This window comes from Magallana gigas, chromosome 7 (genome assembly GCF_963853765.1).
Source record: "Magallana gigas chromosome 7, xbMagGiga1.1, whole genome shotgun sequence".
Taxonomy (NCBI): domain Eukaryota; kingdom Metazoa; phylum Mollusca; class Bivalvia; order Ostreida; family Ostreidae; genus Magallana; species Magallana gigas.
In genome coordinates, this window is record NC_088859.1 from 30,633,841 (window position 1) to 30,652,411 (window position 18,571).

Sequence of the window (18,571 nt, forward strand, 5' to 3'; positions counted from 1 at the left end):
GGTAGCCATCCTCACCAAATATGAAGACCCAATTATGGGCTGTCATTGGCCCCTATCCTCACCAAATATGAAGGCCCAAATATGGGATACAGGGTGTTAGTCAGCCCTTTGAAAGAAATCCCATCATAACTGTATTATTCTAAATTTCCTATTATTCGCTAGGCTAGCTAAGCCTCTTACTGGTCGTGTAAACCGAATTCCTTTCTGGAGGGTCGACTGGGTTGTTCCGGGCTGCATCCTCACCAAATATGAAGGTCCCAATGTGGGAAACAGGGTGTTAGCCAGCCCCTTGAAAGATATCCCGTTATAACTGTATAATTGGAAATGTTATTCTAAATTTCCTATTATTCGCTAGGCTAGCTAAGCCTCTTACTGGTCGTGTAAACCCATTTCCTTTTTTGAGGGTCGACTGGGCTGTCCAGGGCCCCATCCCAACCAAATATGACGGTCCAAACATGGGATACAGGGTGTTAGCCAGCCCCTTGAAAGACATCCCATTATAACTGTATTATAGGAAATGTCGTATTTTCGCCAGTGTAGCTTAGCCTCTTACTGGTCGTGTAAACCCAATTCCTTTTGAGAGTCAACTGGGCTGTCCCGGGGCGCCATCCTCACCAGATATGAAGGCCCAATTAAGGGCTGTCAGGAGCCCCTCTCCTCACCAAATATGAAGGCCCAAATATGGGATACAGGGTGTTTGTCAGCCCTTTGAAAGAAATCCCATTATAACTGTATTATACAAAATTTCCTATTATTCGCTAGACTAGCTAAGCCTGTCACTGGTCGTGTAAACCCAATTCCTGTTGATGGTCGCAAGAGCCCCATCCTCACTAAACATGAAGGCCCAAATATGGGATACAGGGTGTTAGCCAGCCCCTTGAAAGACATCCCATTATAATTGTATTATAGCAAATGTGGTATTTCGGCCAGGCTATCTTAGCCACTTACTGGTCGTGTAAACCCAATTCCTTTTGTGGATCGACTGGGCTGTCCAAGGGCGCCATCCTCACCAAATATGAAAGCCCAATTATGGGAAACAGGGTGTTAGCCAGCCCCTTGAAAGAAACCCCATTATACAGACCCTGAAACGTACTACTACACCAAAAAAGCGTGCGACTTTCGTGCGAGAAACGTTTCGTGTAAACCGTTTAGCGTTTCGTGTAAACCGTTTAGCGTTTCGTGTGAATCGTGAAGCGTTTCGTGTAAACCGTTTAGCGTTTCGGGCAAAGCGTGCAGCGTTTCTGGCAAAGCGTGTAAATCGTTTCGGGCAAAGCGTGCGAGAACCGTGTGAAACGTTCATCAGATTTCATTCGGAACTCTCTGACAGTTTAATTGTTTCAAAATAGCGCTCGTGTTAAACATTACTTTAAACTGTTTGTGATCGGCAAAACTCCTATGAGATATTCTCGTGAAAAAAATCTATAAGAAATGATATACTTATCTTTTTACAAAATTGAATTAATTTTTAACAAACAAAAGAAAAGTACGCGTATTGAAAGAAGACTAGTTACTGAGACTATTCGGCTGTGTACAACCAGTACACATAACCTCGGACATCGGGAAGACCTGCACCTGGCTGAACCTGTCCATCAAACTCTGTGTATTCGTTTTCATTGCATGATCACTCGTCTCTTGTTTTGTCAATAGCCAATAGAAATTTAATGACTTGAAGGTAGACGGAATCAGTATTTGATGATGCACACAATTTCAATGATAGATTATTCAACATTAATTTGTACAAAATTAAATGTAAACATAGAAAAGAAATATTCTGTTCATTTCTATGAAATGCAGGAAGTAAATTCTTCTGAATCCCGATTAAAAATAGTTCTACAAGTTATTATTTTAATTATTTAAACACTGATAACGGAAAACAACAAGTAATCAACACACTGAAATTTTCTTAAAATGTACACATGCAATTAATTATTATGTGAATCTATATGCACTGTACTAAATTCAAATAGATTATGATAGATATATTGTATGCCGTTATGCGGGGCGCCGGTTATGTATACGAATATTGAGACACAAATTTAAATCATTTTTTATTTTTTGTTCTATCCGAAATAGTAATGACAACTTTCTTTGTTTAATCGATTGATTTTTTTTCTGTGATATTATGTATGGAACATTTATTTACGCGAATGATTCGGCATAAAAAAAATTATTCGGTTGTTTTATAGCATTTTTCTAACTTATGTGACTAATTTTATTTTACATAACTTTCAAAATTATCAATGTAAATAATTACAGGTTTATTTACTATTACATGTAGTATTTTTACATCGTATTCTCTGAAACTAATAAAAATATTAATGTGAGAAGAACAAAAAAATCCCGCCGAATACTGAAAAACCGATTTCAGTTTGTAATCATACGGATTTTATTTTTGGTATTAAATATTATGTTACAGTAACTTTTTTCTCTGGAATTTTTATTATTTACGGCACTGATAAGAATCATGGATATTTCTTTTGAGCAATAAATATATTTATAGAAGTAATATTTTTGGCTAATTCTGTGAATAAATAGTTTTTTGCTTTAAATAAAAGTACCATATTAATTTAATTAATCAATTCAACACTTATGTACATATATGTTTCTAATATCGGTATTTTTATTATTTCGTGTTTTCTTAAAATTAATTCTTACTAACAGAGTCAGTCAGGGTAAAAATCCGAGAGGAACCGAATCGATCAGGATAAAAGCGTGTCCAAAGCGTGTAAAAAGCGAGCAAATCGTTTCGTGCGAGAATCGTTTCGTGAAAACCGTTCAGCGTTTCGTGTAAATCGTTTAGCGTTTCGGGCAAAGCGTGCAGCGTTTCGTGTAAACCGTTCAGCGTTTCGTGTGAACCGTTTAGCGAGCGGGTAGCGAGCGTGCAGCGAGCGTGTGGTGTAGTAGTACGTTTCAGGGTCTGTAATTGTATTATAGCAAATGTCGCATTTTCGCCAGGCTAGCTAAGCCTCTTACTGGTCGTATAAACCTAATTCCTTTTGGGGGTCGACTGGGCTGTCCCGGGGCGCCATCCTCACCAAATGTGAAGGCCCAAATGTGGGATACAGGGTGTAAGTCAGCCCTTTGAAAGACATTCCATTATAACTGTATTATACGAAATTTCTTATTATTCGCTAGGCTAGCTAAGCCTCTCACTGGTCATGTAAACCCAATTCCTTTAAAGGGTCGACTGGGCTGTCCCAGGGCCCCATCCTCACCAAATATGAAAGCCCAATTATGGGATACAGGGTGTTAACCAGCCCCTTGAAAGATATCTCATTATAACTGTAATATAGCATATTTCGCATTTTCGCCAGGCTAGCTAAGCCTCTTACTGGTCGTGTAAACCTATTCCTTTTGAGAGTCGACTGGGCTGTCATGGGGCCCCATCCTCACCAAACATGAAGGCCCAAACATGGGACACAGGGTGTTAGCAAGCCCCTTGAAAGACATCCCATTATAACTGTATTATAGGAAATGTCTTTCTGGTCGTAGAAACCCAATTCCTTTTGAGGGTCGACTGGGCTGTTCCGGGGTGCCATCCTCACCAAATATGAAGGCCAAATTAAGGACTGTCATGGGCCCCTATTCTCACCAAATATGAAGGCCCAAATATGGGATGCAGGGTGTAAGTCAGCCCTTTGAAAGAATCCCATTATAACTGTATTATACGATATTTCCTATTATTCGCTAGGCTAGCTAAGTCTCTCACTGGTCATGTAAACGCAATTCCTTTTGAGGGTCGACTGGGCTGTCCCGGGGCCCCATCCTCACCAAACATGAAGGCCCAAATATTGGAAACAGGATGTTAGCCAGCCCCTTGAAAGATATCCCATTTTAACTGTATTATTGCAAATGTCGCATTTTTGGCAGGCTAGCTAAGCCTCTTATTGGTTGTGTAAACTCAATTCCTTTTCTGAGGGTCGACTGGGCTGTCCCGGGCCCCATCCTCACCAAATATGAAGGCCCAAACATGGGACACAGGGTGTTAGCCAGCCCCTTGAAAGATATCCCATTATAACTGTATTATTGGTAATGTCGCATTTTCGCCAGGCTAGCTAAGCCTCTTACTGGTTGCGGGAACCCAATTCCTTTTGAGGGTCGATTGGGCTGTTAGGGGGCGCCATCCTCACCAAATATGAAGGCCCAAACATGGGACACAGGGTGTTAGCCAGCCCCTTGAAAGATATCCCATTATAACTGTATTATTGGTAATGTCGCATTTTCGCCAGGCTAGCTAAGCCTCTTACTGGTTGCGGAAACCCAATTCCTTTTGAGGGTCGATTGGGCTGTTAGGGGGCGCCATCCTCACCAAATATGAAGGCCCAAACATGGGACACAGGGTGTTAGCCAGCCCCTTGAAAGATATCCCATTATAACTGTATTATTGGTAATGTCGCATTTTCGCCAGGCTAGCTAAGCCTCTTACTGGTTGCGGGAACCCAATTCCTTTTGAGGGTCGATTGGGCTGTTAGGGGGCGCCATCCTCACCAAATATGAAGGCCCAAATATGGGATACAGGGTGTGAGCCAGCCCCTTGAAAGAAATCCCATTATAACTGTATTATTGGAAATGTCGCATTTTCGCAAGGCTAGCTAAGCCTCTTACTGGTCTTGTTTATTTTGTCGATGTTCAGGTTATAAAACTGTTTTTTAATTAAAAAGGGACGTTTATATGAAATTTTGAATTTATGTTTATTAGCATGTTTACGGTAATTTGAATAGCGAACCGACCACAGAATTCTATTCGCTATTCGAATAGTGAATAGCAAAAACGAATAGAACTCCAACTTCTGAATGCCCTTTAAGGGGCATGGTCACGATTTTGGTCAAAAATCATTTTTTGATTTTATTATTTACAATCCGCCAGTAAGGCATTCTTAATAGGCAACCACAATTTTGTTGCCATTCGTTGAGTTATAAGCGAGTTACAGGGCTTGCAATTCTTTGCTATGTAAACAGAGCTTTTGTTTACATTTTGAACGTTGAAGCAAAAATGTCAGTTTTGGATCTAAAATGAATGTGTTGCACGCCAGAAAGTGTTTATTTATGCTTAAAATGAATAGAAAGCTAGACAAATCTGCTTGAAAAAGATTTTTTTCTGGTATACTAGTATTGAACCTTTGTAAACAAAAACAGGGCACGAGCCTTGTTTACATGACAAAGAATTGGGAGCCCTGTATCTTGCTTATTACCAAACGTTTCATTTGATTATTAGAAATGCATTCCTTGAGCATTGTTAATAATAAAAACAGAAAAATAAAATTTGATCAGAATCGTGATCATGTCCCTTTAAACTGAGTTTCGTCATTCCACCCCCTTTGTTTGCTTTTAATTGAAAGATTTCAGCAAACTGCGTAGGAAAATTGAAATGGTATATCATAACGAATTTAAAAACCAGAAAAGACTAGGTATACCAGGAAGAGTAATGCCGATTCCTCTGGAACGTGCAGCTACCCCGGCAGAAACCTTGAGATTTGTGAATTCTATTCATACCTAGTCCAGCGGACGCACTACCAGGACCGAGTGCAATGGATTGTCTGCGAGACTTATTACTTTTCTGTCACCTATTACAGGTAAACATTTTAATTCAAATTTATACTCTTGGTTAAAAACCGAAACAAGAATATCAGTTGATTTTGGTTTTACATTAAACAGAACAACCTGCCAGGATGCATGCATAGTCCTCAGTTTTATTATCAAAGTATTATAGCCAAGAGCTTTGCGGGCATGTTAAGGATAGTTCTCAGGGAATGTATCTCAACGTTAAAAGTGAATTATATCAAACCAGTATAAAACCGCATGTTTCCTTTACAAAGATGCTGCCGTTGATGCTAGACGTACAGAATTCATTCATATTAAAAACCTGTATCAATCGGCAGATTAAAGCTTCGTTTTTAGTAAAATACTCTTTATAAACTTGTGGTTTGGACACTCTCCCTGCTACGTGTAAACAAATGAATGAAGAAATTTTAATGCATGTAAAAATCAGCTTGGCGCAGGTGAAAGATTAACACAATTTAAGAATATTTTACGTTAAATTGGTTCAGAATATTAGAACCAATGTGAATCATGCTTGGGAAAACTACGGATTTACACCATTTTTGTAAATCAATTTTGATTAGTAAAAATTTGCGTTATTTTGATGATTTTCTGGAATGTTTCAACAATATTATCCATAAACGAAATATCTATTTCAAGCCCAAGCAAGAATTTCAAAGTATATGACAAAACAAAGGATTTTTCTTTAAAATATTTATGATTTAATGTCATTAATCACCTGCGCCGATGCGTTTTAATGGATCATTTGCAATATTAAGATTCGCCCGTCACGTGATTATAAAGTACATATGACGTCACAAAATGCATCAAATATAATGTATTTTTGCGTTGAGTCAAATAATATCGTTTTCCAGCCGTTTTTTAGCACCGGGACGCCTTAACATTGCTGTGTATATAAATTGCACCAACCACATAGAACGTACGTACATGTACCACTGGATACGATCACACGCGGCATAATAATTTCTTTGTTGTAACAAGCTTAAAAGAACTTGTAACCCTGTGCCAGATAATTATGCCAGTGCCAATATGGCATTTTTGCACCCGTCTAAGCTGCATATATTGAAAAATTTTCTCCAATTCCATTAAAATTGACGTATTTGATATTAAAAGATGCTTTTGATAACATTTTAAAGGATTAACTGTTATAACATATCATTGATTCTGTTAACAAATCTATGTGAATTAAAAAGATACATTACAGTCTGAATGTTTACTTTTGATGTAATAGCTAAATGTCAAGGTTTAGGCTAATACAAGGTATTTGCGAGTGGTAAAATGATGCAAATATAAGTAATAAACAACGATTATTTAGTGTACATGGCGTTATGAATAGCAACTGCTCTGCTGGCATATTTTCCATGATGCGCTAGCGCGCATCATGGAATATGCCAACAGAGCAATTGCTATTCATAACGCCATGTTCACTAAATAACGTTGTTTATTTCTTAAATGACGTCACGCCTTTATGACGTCATAGTATACAGACAGAGCAATTGCGATTATAGAAAAATATTTGCAGCTCCTCCGTATGGACTTACATTGGGAAAGCGCAATGGATATGCAAATATATATATATGACCGCACCCCTTACACTGCAGCTTTAATTGATAAGTCACTGCAGACGATTTGGAATTTCTAAATGACACTCTTTGCTAGAACAACATATGAAGTAATGGTAACTAACATGTAGGTTATATTAAAACAACATATAACATATGATTCTACAAATGTTGCTCTCATTCGCTTTAATTTTTTATTGTTTTTGCATCTGTTATAAATACCAACCTATTTTGAGTGAGATAAACGTGTTATTGGAAACCAAATATATACACATTTTTTTTTTACCAAACTATTTGAATAAAATCTCAATTACCAGGATGTATCATATTATAGATTGGATTCAGATGTTGTCTAAGTCATGATGATGGAAGAATGGGCGACATAGGTTTCAAGTGTCCAAGCGGTATGTAAAAATTGATTGAATTTACAGATATAAATCTGTAAACTTTATAATAGTTTTGCAATTTTGTATCCCTATTATCTTTAAACGTCTCATGATACTAGTACGAAAGAAAATCTTGACAAAGTGATAACTTTACGCACACTAATACGCCTTGTGTTGCAATGAAACTGGCATGATTGAACAATAAAAAATATAATAATTTCTATAAAATGCGATTTCTCCCAAAGGATCGGTGTTTTACCAAGGTTACTGCTTCAGAAAGGAGACAGTTCCAATGACATGGAAACATGCAGAGACAGCCTGTTTACGGTAATCATAAATATCATGTATCAAACTATATATATATCAATTATCTTGATTTTTTTTTTATAAACTATAAACTACTATGCATATTCAATTTTTCCCGCCCAGAGTATTGGGATATTGTGTCTTTTCAAGTAATTTAAAATATATATTGAAAAACTGTCAACTTATATTGTAGCAGAATAATTGATAAATTGGTTGTTAAACACTTGAATGCTTTACGAGTTGTTCTGTTGGTTTATCAACATAAAAAGCAAAGATTTTCACAAACCCATAAAATTTAAGATATATACAAAATGACTAGTTATTTGTCAAAAGCCAACTTTAATCAACGTTTGTAGGAAAGAAATTTTACAATCTACATGTACATAATTCTATGGTTAATGTGATTGTCTTAGAAGCTTTTATTGATTTAAATAATAAGAATCAGTAAAATAAGAAATACTTTTTCTTTTATATATGTAGATCTGGCATGTATCTGGCCTGGTTAGAGAATGCCATTGAAAACGAATATGTCGCCATGAACGTGATGTCTGATGTGAACCAGTACTGGATTGGTGAGATTATCATTATCTGTGATATGAATATTTATTTTATATCATCACCAGACTAAGGAAAATATTGCCGTAGCCTTCTTAGATCAAAAGCAACACATTTATCAGTCATTCTAATCCAACACATACGCTAGGATGATGAAATAAAAAATGTATAATGATAATGACCGAAGTTGTATTTCTGTGCTGCTCTTAATGGAATTGATTTACTGAATTAATTAAAATGGTTTCATCTCTAGTTAAGGTCTTCCGTTTCCAACGGAAGACCTTATTGTTTTCGTTAGGTTTCTTTTGACCTATTATTTTTCTTGTTTTTTTTCCGACACCAATTTTTTTTAAAACCGAATATTTAAAAAACGATTCGACGGATTTTCACGAAAATTTTAAAGATAGAAGACAGTACCTATAGCTATGCATACGTATCTTTTCAAATATGACGTCACTTCCGTTCGTCAACGTCGTCAAATTTACTTTTTTTAAAAATTCATTTTGTCCAGCAAATATTTAAAATATGGTTAAAGACAAAAACTTGAAATTTTCAGCGATGATAGATCTACCTTTGGAAGGGTGCCCTTAGGTTAAATAATTAACGTCCGTCACTTCCGGTCGTCACCGGAAGGAAAGACAAAAATCGATTTTTTCAACTTTTTCCTTTTTTGATATTTTTCTGTAGGGTTGATAGTGACCCTTTCACTGATTCAGAATATGCAATTGTTTAAAAATCGATCAACGCGTTCTTAAGATATTAAGGATCAAAGTCCTGAAGCGAGAGTCCGAGTAGCTCAGTCATTAGAGTCGTGGACATGTGCCCAGGCGACCCGGGTTCAAGCCATGATGAGTGTCGTATGTTCTTTTTTACTGTATAGTGCTTGGATTCACATATTCATCGATTATACAAATTTCCGTATTAGTTTTCATTTCTTGTTGATGGTATAATCTATGGGAGTCAAATTCAATGTTTTTATTTCAAAAATTAAAAAGATTATAATTGAACTAAAAATATCTGAAACCGACTTTAAAAAACCATATCTAACCTGCTCTTGCAATTCTGCGTCTGATGACATGTATCTTGAAGTCACTGAATGAAATTTAAATTTTTCCAAATTTTTGATCCCATCAAATCGTTTCAAAAGGACCTCAGACAAATTTAAAATTTTCTAAGTTGTGCTTGATTAGATGAAATCTAATTTTTATAAAAATGTTAAACTCATTAAAATCGTGTTAAAATGACCTCAGACTAATTTAAAAACAGGATTTCTAAGTTGCACTTGCAATTCTGGAATTGATTAGATTTTTCAAAAAATTTAAACTCATTTAAATTGTGTTAAAATGACCTCAGGCTAACTTTAAAACATGATATTTAAGTTGCGCTTGCAATTCTGCGTCTTATGACATCTTTCTGGAATTGATTAGATGAAATTTGAATTTTAAAAAAATTCAAACTAATTTAAACCGTGTTAAAATGATCGAAGACTGATTTAAAAACATGACTTCTAAGTTTCGCTTGCAATTCTGCGTATGGTTACTTCTTTTTCGAATCGATTAGATTAAATTTAAATTTTTCAAAATTGTTAAACTCATTTAAATTGTGTTAAAATGACCTCAGGCTAACTTTAAAACATGATATTTAAGTTTCACTTGCAATTCTGCGTCTGATGACATCTTTCTAGAATTGATTAGATGAAATTTGAATTTTTCAAAAAATTCAAACTAATTTAAACCGTGTTAAAATGATCGAAGACTGATTTAAAAACATGACTTCTAAGTTTCGCTTGCAATTCTGCGTATGGTTACTTCTTTTTCGAATCGATTAGATTAAATTTAAATTTTTCAAAATTGTTAAACTCATTTAAATTGTGTTAAAATGACCTCAGGCTAATTTGAAAACATAATATTTAAGTTTCACTTGCAATTCTGCGTCTGATGACATCTTTCTAGAATTGATTAGATGAAATTTGAATTTTTCAAAAAATTTAAACTAATTTAAACCGTGTTAAAATGATCGAAGACTGATTTAAAAACATGACTTCTAAGTTTCGCTTGCAATTCTGCGTATGGTTACTTCTTTTTCGAATCGATTAGATTAAATTTAAATTTTTCAAAATTGTTAAACTCATTTAAATTGTGTTAAAATGACCTCAGACTACTTTGAAAACATGATATTTAAGTTGCACCTGCAATTCTGCGTATGATGATATCTTCCTCGAATTGATTAGAGGAAATTTAAATTTTTCAAAATTTTTAAACTCATTTAAATCGTGTTAGAATGACCTCAGACTAATTGAAATACATAATATCTAAGTTGCACTTGCAATTCTGCGTCTGATGACATCTTTCTAGAATTGATTAGATAAAATTTGAATTTAAAAAAAAAATTAAACTCATTTAAATCGCATTAGAATGACCTCAGACATATTTTAAAACACGATTTCTTAGTTGCACTTGCAATTTTGCGTCTGAGGACATCTTTTTTTTAATTAAAATGATGAAATTTTTTCATAAATTTTAAACTCATTTAAACTGTGTTAAAATGACCTCAGGCTAATCTTAAAACACGCTATTTAAGTTGCGCTTTCAATTCTGCGTCTGATGACATCTTTCTGGAATTGATTAGATGTAATTTTAATTTTTCAAAAAAATTAAACTCATTTAAATCGTGTTTAAATGATCTCAGACTAATTGAAAAACATGATTTCTAAGTGGTGCTTGAAATTCTGAGTATGATGTCATCTTTCTCGAATTGATTAGATGAAATTTTAATTTTTCAAAATTGTTTAACTCATTTCAATCATGTTAGAAAGACCTCAGATATGTTACATAATAAGGGGTTTAAGGGGCTAGAAGTCCGATATTTTGATCATTTATATCTTAAAAAGAAGAACTATTTTGAAAAGTATTGTAGAAGAGAAGATGCTCAGAATAACGTTTGTAATAATATTTAACCACAAAAGTTTCTTGTAATGGCCCTTATAAGGAGATAAAGAGTCGGTCCCTAAAACAATCTTTCCTTTATATCTCAAGAACAGTAAAAAATATGGAAACACTTAATGAACAAAATGTGTTAAGAATAATAAGACCTTTCTTTTGATATCAAAAATAGGGGTTGGGCCCTCAAATTAAGGGCCAAGAGGGGTCTAAAGGCTTTAATCTATATCTCTTTTATCATAAATATTTTCTAATGCATTATAGAAGCAAAACTGTTTATCTTTCAATTATTTATCAACGTATGTTAAACATTTTCTGATATGTTATATAATTAGGGGTTTTAAGGGGCTAGAAATCCGATATTTTGATCATTTATATCTTAAAAAGAAGAAATGTTTTGAAAAGCATTATAGAAAAAAATGCTAAAAAACAACGTTTGTAATAATATTTAACCACCAAAGTTTCGTTTAATGGCCCTTAAAAGAAGATCAAGGGTCGGCCCCTATAACAATTTTTCCCAATTATCTCAAAAACGGTAAAAAAATTGGAAACACTTCATGAACAAAATGTGTTTGAAATAACTGGCCTTTCATTTGATATCAAGAAAAAGGGATTGGCCCCTCAAATTAAGGACCAATAGGGGTCTAAAGTCTTTTATCTATAACCCTTTTATCATAAATATTTTGTAATGCAATATAGAAGCAAAACTGTTAATATTTTAGTTATTTATTAACGTATGTTAAAAGTTTACAATATTAGGGGTTTTAAGGGGCTAGAAGTCCGATAATTTGATCATTCATATCTTAAAAAGAAGAATATTTTGAAAAGCATTATAGAAGAGAAGATGCTCAGAATAACGTTTGTAATAATATTTAACCAAAGTTTCGTTTAATGGCCCTTATAAGGAGATAAAGGGTCGGCCCTTAAACAATCTTTCCCAAATATCTCAAGAACGGTAACGAATTTCTTTACAGATGTTGTACAAAATGTATTTAGAATAAAAAGACCTATCATTTGATATCAACAGAAGGGTTAGCCCCTAAAATGAGGGACAAGAGGGGTCTAAATGTTTACAATCAAAGCTCTTACACATGTATTATAGAAACAAAACAAGGATTTTGTCTTCTATTTCCAAAATCATGTTTAGCTGGTAAATAGCAAAATTGAAGGTCATACATGTATATCAACTTCTTAAATTGTACGGAAGACCTCCTCGTTGCTCGCAACGAGATCGTGTCTAGTTATCTTTATTTTTCTTGTTTCGGTTTCTTTCTTTATTGCTTGTCGACTATATGAACTTTTCCGTAATCAACGCATACGGTAGCTTAAACGGGTTATGCTTTTTAAAAATAACAAATTATTCATGGTTTATGGTTGAATTACGAAAAAATCTTGAAAAGATATGATATGAATAACTGAACCTACTTTTCTTCTGTAAAATTGAAATGAAAATTGTAGGAAATCTACAGTCTAAAGAAGTGAAGTACTTACAAATTGAAAATTGAAGTAAGATAGGCCAGTTTGTATAGTTTCCAACCTGTATTTATGAGGAGCAGAAGTTGAAATCCTTGTCTTTTATGTCCTCTCTTCTCTCTCTCTTTAAAAATGAAAGATACACACATGCTATTACAATTTAAACATTGGTTATTTTTCAAAGTTTCCCTTGCAGTGTTCAGGAATACATTTTACACGTGGAAAAGACATTCATTCTAGAAAATGTATTTTCAGGTTTGTCTAATACATCTTCAACAGCAGGACAGAATGAAGTATCATGGACACGATATAGAATATCGGATGACAAGACGATTCCAGTGTATAAAGGACTGTGGAAAAACCTGCAACCAGCTGATTTCTTAGAGGAGAATAAATGTGTTTCTACCCTAAAGGATAAATATGACAACCACTGGACAATCACAAATTGTAGAAAGAAGCTTCCATTTGTTTGCAAGCTTATGGGAGCGCCTAAACCACATGGTAACACCATAGACACATGACTGTGATAAAGATATTTTTTCAAATATAACATGCAACTTTATACATATACCCACCTCTAAAAAAACGAAACTTTGGTTGTTTTAGTCTTTTTGCAAATGGGAGCAGTTGCATATTAAAATTCACTTCCAAATACATTTAAGATAAAAATATAAGAAATGAATAAATATAATTTATTCCCACATTAGTGCTTCATGATGCATGGCAAATAACAATTATGAGTATATATAAATACACATGAAATAGTTTAGTATAATTTACCTGTAACAAATTAGCATATTGTTCAGTTTGTATACTTATATAATATGATGACTAGAAAAACTCTTGTGAATATATATATATATATATATATATATATATATATATATATATATATATATATATATATATAAGGGATGTCAACGAGTACCCAGTACCCCCGGTTAACCGGGTACTCGATCGAATGTCCGAGTATCGAATACTAAAATCAGTACTTGGTTACTCGGTTGTATATTTTTTATGTTTCTAAGTTTATTTAATAATGCATTAAAACATCGGTTTTAAAACTTAAAATGTCCATTGCACTTGTACATACAGTAATTAGGATTTCCTACGCCTCTAAATATGCTAAATGACCGTTATCGCCTGTGGCAGTGTTTATATAGTAATTATCGTGACAAAGCACCTGTTACCTAGCTTTTCTCACCTTTGGCTGTCTTCTACCCTATTTTTGGCTTACTTTAATGATTTGTTTTCACTGAACATCGTTTATAATTATAGTCTGTTATATAAATTGGACTTAAAGGTCTGCAAATATTTTAAAAGAACTGAAGAGTTAAAAAACGTAAAATGTCAGCTGTGCGAAGTAAACTTATTGTATACGGGGGGAACGACAAACATGTTAAATCACAAGGTTTTACAGTTATCAATGTACTTGTTCATATTAATTTACACTTTTACCGAGTACCCGGGTACTCGATCGGAAAAACGTCCGAGTAACCGAGTACTAAAAATTAACCGATTTGACATCCCTAATATATATATATATATATATATATATATATATATATATATATATATATATATATATATATATATATATATATATATATATATATATATTATAGCATATAAATCACAATGGTTTCCCCATATTTACACAGATGTCATATTTTGTGGAAATGGCGGCTACATTCATAAGAACTGGAAATGCGATGGCCAAAACGACTGTGGTGATATGTCTGATGAAATTGATTGCTGTAAGAGGACATTTATTTTTCCTAGGGCCTGGAGTTGAACAATTTAGAGTTTTCTTTTATTGTTTTGTGTTGCAATCTTTGGATTAAATATATTAGTTTATATTTACAACCTTGAAGTATTTTCCCCTCAATATCTTACAAAAATTGAATAAAATTTATATCGAAACAATATTTGATTTTTTTAAGTCTGGGTATAAAAAGCGTAAATATAAACATTAAATAAGCATTTAAAATGAAAAAATGCAAACGTTGTTCATTTCTGTTTATAAAAAAAATCTGATCGAGAATAATAATATTTTATGTTCTTTTACTCACTTTAGATAAACAATTGAATGAATGATTCAGGCATGGTGTAAATATAACAGAAAACTCCTTCTATCGGTGTTTGTAGAGATCGTTTAAAAAAATACCTAATTGATATTTGATTGAACGATTGAGAAATGGATGTTAAATATATTAAAAACGCTCTGATGTTTCACACACTAATATTGCTAAAACAAGTAACTCAACCTGTGGGCAAAGGTTCTATATTTTTAAATTTGTATGAACGAAGCACCAAAGAAAGCATTTTATTGTAAAATAGATTTAAGACATCAAATACATTGAAAATTTAATATATTCTTAATATTCTCTTAATTTAATGTTGCCATCATGGCTCCCTGTAAAGATAATTTTGTTTTACTATTACAGCATCAAGTTGCTCTGAATTATTAATGCTTGAAAAGGGTACACCAGGATCTATAACAATGACGTGGTTTGATAATAATGCCCTCTGTACATGGACAATACAGACTCCTGTTGGTGCCCGCATAAAAATTACAGTAAGTGATCACTGGGTCGTATAGTATTACTATATATAAATTTATACTTTGGAAGGAGAATTACAGCTCGTGAGATGTGGAATTTGCGGATTTTACAAATTTGATGTTGCTATTACTAATTATTGTAAAATTTTAATTCACTTAAAATTTGGTGAATATAATTCACTTTTCAGTGATAAGACAATATCGTTCATAAACTTCTGTAAGTCTTTTTTTAAGGAAAAGCATTTCAATGACCTTAATGAACACATATAAAAAATGTGTTTCCATATATTCTATTATGCAGAAACCATCATTTTCCTAAATAAAATAGAAAATCGTAATTTCTTTTCGTTGATGTATATACCGATAGAGAGAATCCTGGCTTTCCAGAAATGGTGATATACATAATTGCTGCTAAAACTCTAAAGAACTTGTTAAAACTGTTGAATTGTGTTTAAAATATGCTTGAATAACATAATTTAATGCATGATGGATATTTTAATATATTTTCTACTATTGCGTTATACGATGTATAAAAATAGTGTGTATTTTTGTTGTAGATAAGTTCGAGTTTTCATTTGGAGGAAAATGCTGATGTTCTCAGTATATGGACTGGTGGCATATCTTTAAAAGAGAGCAATTTTCTTGGAAGTGTAACAGGAAGTCTTCAATCACAAAAGGAATTCTACTCACAGAACAATTACATCATCATGCAGCTCAGCATGGATGGTTCCGTAAATGTCAGAAGTGGATTTACTGTAACATATGAAACCGGTGTGTTTGGCTCCTGTATTTAGTAAAATTAAAAAAAGAAACATATTTATGTACAGATGGAATGGGCTTTTGTAATTCCGCTTATATAATATCATTAGTGTTTAAGCAAAAAAAATATCCTTATACCCTCCAGTTGCTGATTCAGTGATTTGGAATGATATGAAGAAGCTGACAGCAGGCAGTAGCTGGCAGAACCTGGAGTCACCATTGTATGGGACAGCTGTTCCATTTGGATTACAGCTAGAATGGTTGATTACAGCAGGTTCTTACCAAGTGGTGTCATTGGAGGTACAAAAGACATATTTTTTACATACTGTAGATTCCTAATTAAAAAAAGAACATCAAACGGATTTTAAAAGATCGCTTTTATTTTTCTAGTTTTTAATGCTCGGTTCAATTATTCAAACACGTGACCATAATATACTCCAGCTCTGTTCATCTTTTGGATAAATGACACCCAAAACTTTTTTGAATATAAATACAATTTTTAAACAAAATACTTTTGTATCAGTTTCTAGAGGTGGATTTGCCTACAAGCAGTTCCCTACAAGCTTATGACGGAGAAGACTTAATTGCACCTCAAGCTGTCTCGTCAAATAAAACTCCTTTGCATCCCATCTACATATCTAGAAGCAAATCAATTCGCATTGTGTTATCAACAGATAAACATGAGTACACCAAGTATCGAGGATTTCGGCTCAAATACAAGGAAGGTTCTGTAGTATAGATAATATGCTTATATTCAAAATGTTCATTGTTTTAATTTTGATTCCAATATCTTGCATAATTTCTACTATAAGTGTAACTACTGATAATATTCCCTTTGATTTGATTTTGTTGACATTGTGAAACTTTAAAAATTATTATTTTTGACATTTATCAAATTAATTCCGATAAAGTTCCTTAAAGTATTTTACTCTTGTTGTTAAATGGATTAAACTCCTTTGGTTTTTCTTTTGAGGATCAATCAATCAGATTAAATTCTTCAATTGCCTTTGAAGGTTGTATTATTGAGATGAAGCAACAAGGAACTATATTTTCACCTGGCTATAAAGTTGGCAGCTATCCTTCCAATGTCACATGTGCCTGGATTCTTACACGAAATACAGGAGAAACTAAACCAATTTCTCTACGCTTCACAGAATTTAAACTTAAAAGCAATTCTGATTACGTAGAGGTAAGTCATCGTTTAATAAATGTGTATCTGTATAAACTAATTTATTGAACTTGCAGGCATATGTATTGGTTCTGGCAATTTGCATTTTTAACTTTACCCAGCTTTATAATGACACTACCGGTACAGCATTGCACATTGGAAGAGGACTGACAGGTACTTCTGGCATTACTGAAATATTTAGCTCTACCAATGGATACCTCAATGTGACCTTCAAGTCCAACTTGGTATTGGTTGAAAAAGGATTCAAGGCTGAGTTCTCTGTTGGTAAGCCTGTTGGTACATGCTATTAAATGTGTAGATCATTTTTACTAATGTACATACATTGTCATACTAGATGTTTTAAAATAAAGATTTTTATATATATCTTTATTTCATCATTAGACTGCCACATGTTAACACTCTCACAATGGACCATAAATTCAGTTTCGGATAAATACACAGCACTTAACTCAGAAATTGAACTGTCCTGTCAACCTGGATACTCATTCAAACAAGAGGAGTACAACAGGAAAAGGTCTGTTGCTCTGAAATGTTTACCTGGAGGAAAATGGAATGTGTCAAGAATACCTGACTGCCAGAGTAAGTATTTGTAAATTATATGGTCGATTATATAAAACGAAACCATTTTCTTAAAATATATGAAAATTTGATTAAAACAACGGTAAATAAATGTAGAAACTAGTGCGTAACTGACTTTTTGTTATCACAGTTACATACTGTAGCACACCTCCAGCTTTACGAAATGGAATACTGATAAGTGCAACAGGCGCAAAGGTTGGAGATTTTGCAACATACAAATGCAATATTAGGTTTACTCTTCGGGGATTAACCACCATTCGATGTCGAGAGAATGGAAACTGGGAAACACTGCCAATATGCTTTGGTAAATATATATATTTTTGTCGATTTGCCAAACGCAATCCAAGGTTTGTGTTTAAAATATTGACGAGGAAACACTTGATATTCCAGCTCAACAATGCAGCTCAGTAAGTGATCCAACCAATGGAAGTGTTAACATTACTGAAGGAAGTGGGACTGATTTTGCCTCTGTGTTAATGTTTAGCTGTGACCCAGGATATGATCTTCTTGGGTCGGTGTACATCCACTGTAGGTCAAATGGCACATGGTCACATCCTCAATCTTCATGTACAGGTAAAATTTAAATAAGAATGAAATGGTACATGCTAACACTCGACACTTTGTACCGGTAATCCTTATGGAATGATAAAATAGCTAATAAGTACATTCTGTATCTACCTGTTTCAGTATAAATGACCCATA

General features: G+C 33.7%; 1 protein-coding gene across 1 annotated transcript in view; it reads left to right on the forward strand.

The window, feature by feature from the left end:
* Positions 1-5,397: 5,397 nt before the first annotated feature.
* Positions 5,398-18,571, forward strand: part of LOC105346438 (CUB and sushi domain-containing protein 3) — an 87,154-nt gene continuing 73,980 nt past the window's right edge. The window contains exons 1-15 of the mRNA XM_066065834.1: positions 5,398-5,572; positions 7,455-7,524; positions 7,752-7,833; positions 8,293-8,384; positions 13,035-13,280; positions 14,441-14,536; positions 15,227-15,357; positions 15,900-16,113; positions 16,247-16,401; positions 16,625-16,826; positions 17,115-17,290; positions 17,392-17,554; positions 17,672-17,869; positions 18,000-18,173; positions 18,260-18,442. Of these exons, the coding sequence (XP_065921906.1) occupies positions 5,528-5,572; positions 7,455-7,524; positions 7,752-7,833; positions 8,293-8,384; positions 13,035-13,280; positions 14,441-14,536; positions 15,227-15,357; positions 15,900-16,113; positions 16,247-16,401; positions 16,625-16,826; positions 17,115-17,290; positions 17,392-17,554; positions 17,672-17,869; positions 18,000-18,173; positions 18,260-18,442 (2,227 nt within the window). The 5' untranslated portion in view covers positions 5,398-5,527. The remainder of the gene's footprint in view (positions 5,573-7,454; positions 7,525-7,751; positions 7,834-8,292; positions 8,385-13,034; positions 13,281-14,440; positions 14,537-15,226; positions 15,358-15,899; positions 16,114-16,246; positions 16,402-16,624; positions 16,827-17,114; positions 17,291-17,391; positions 17,555-17,671; positions 17,870-17,999; positions 18,174-18,259; positions 18,443-18,571) is intronic.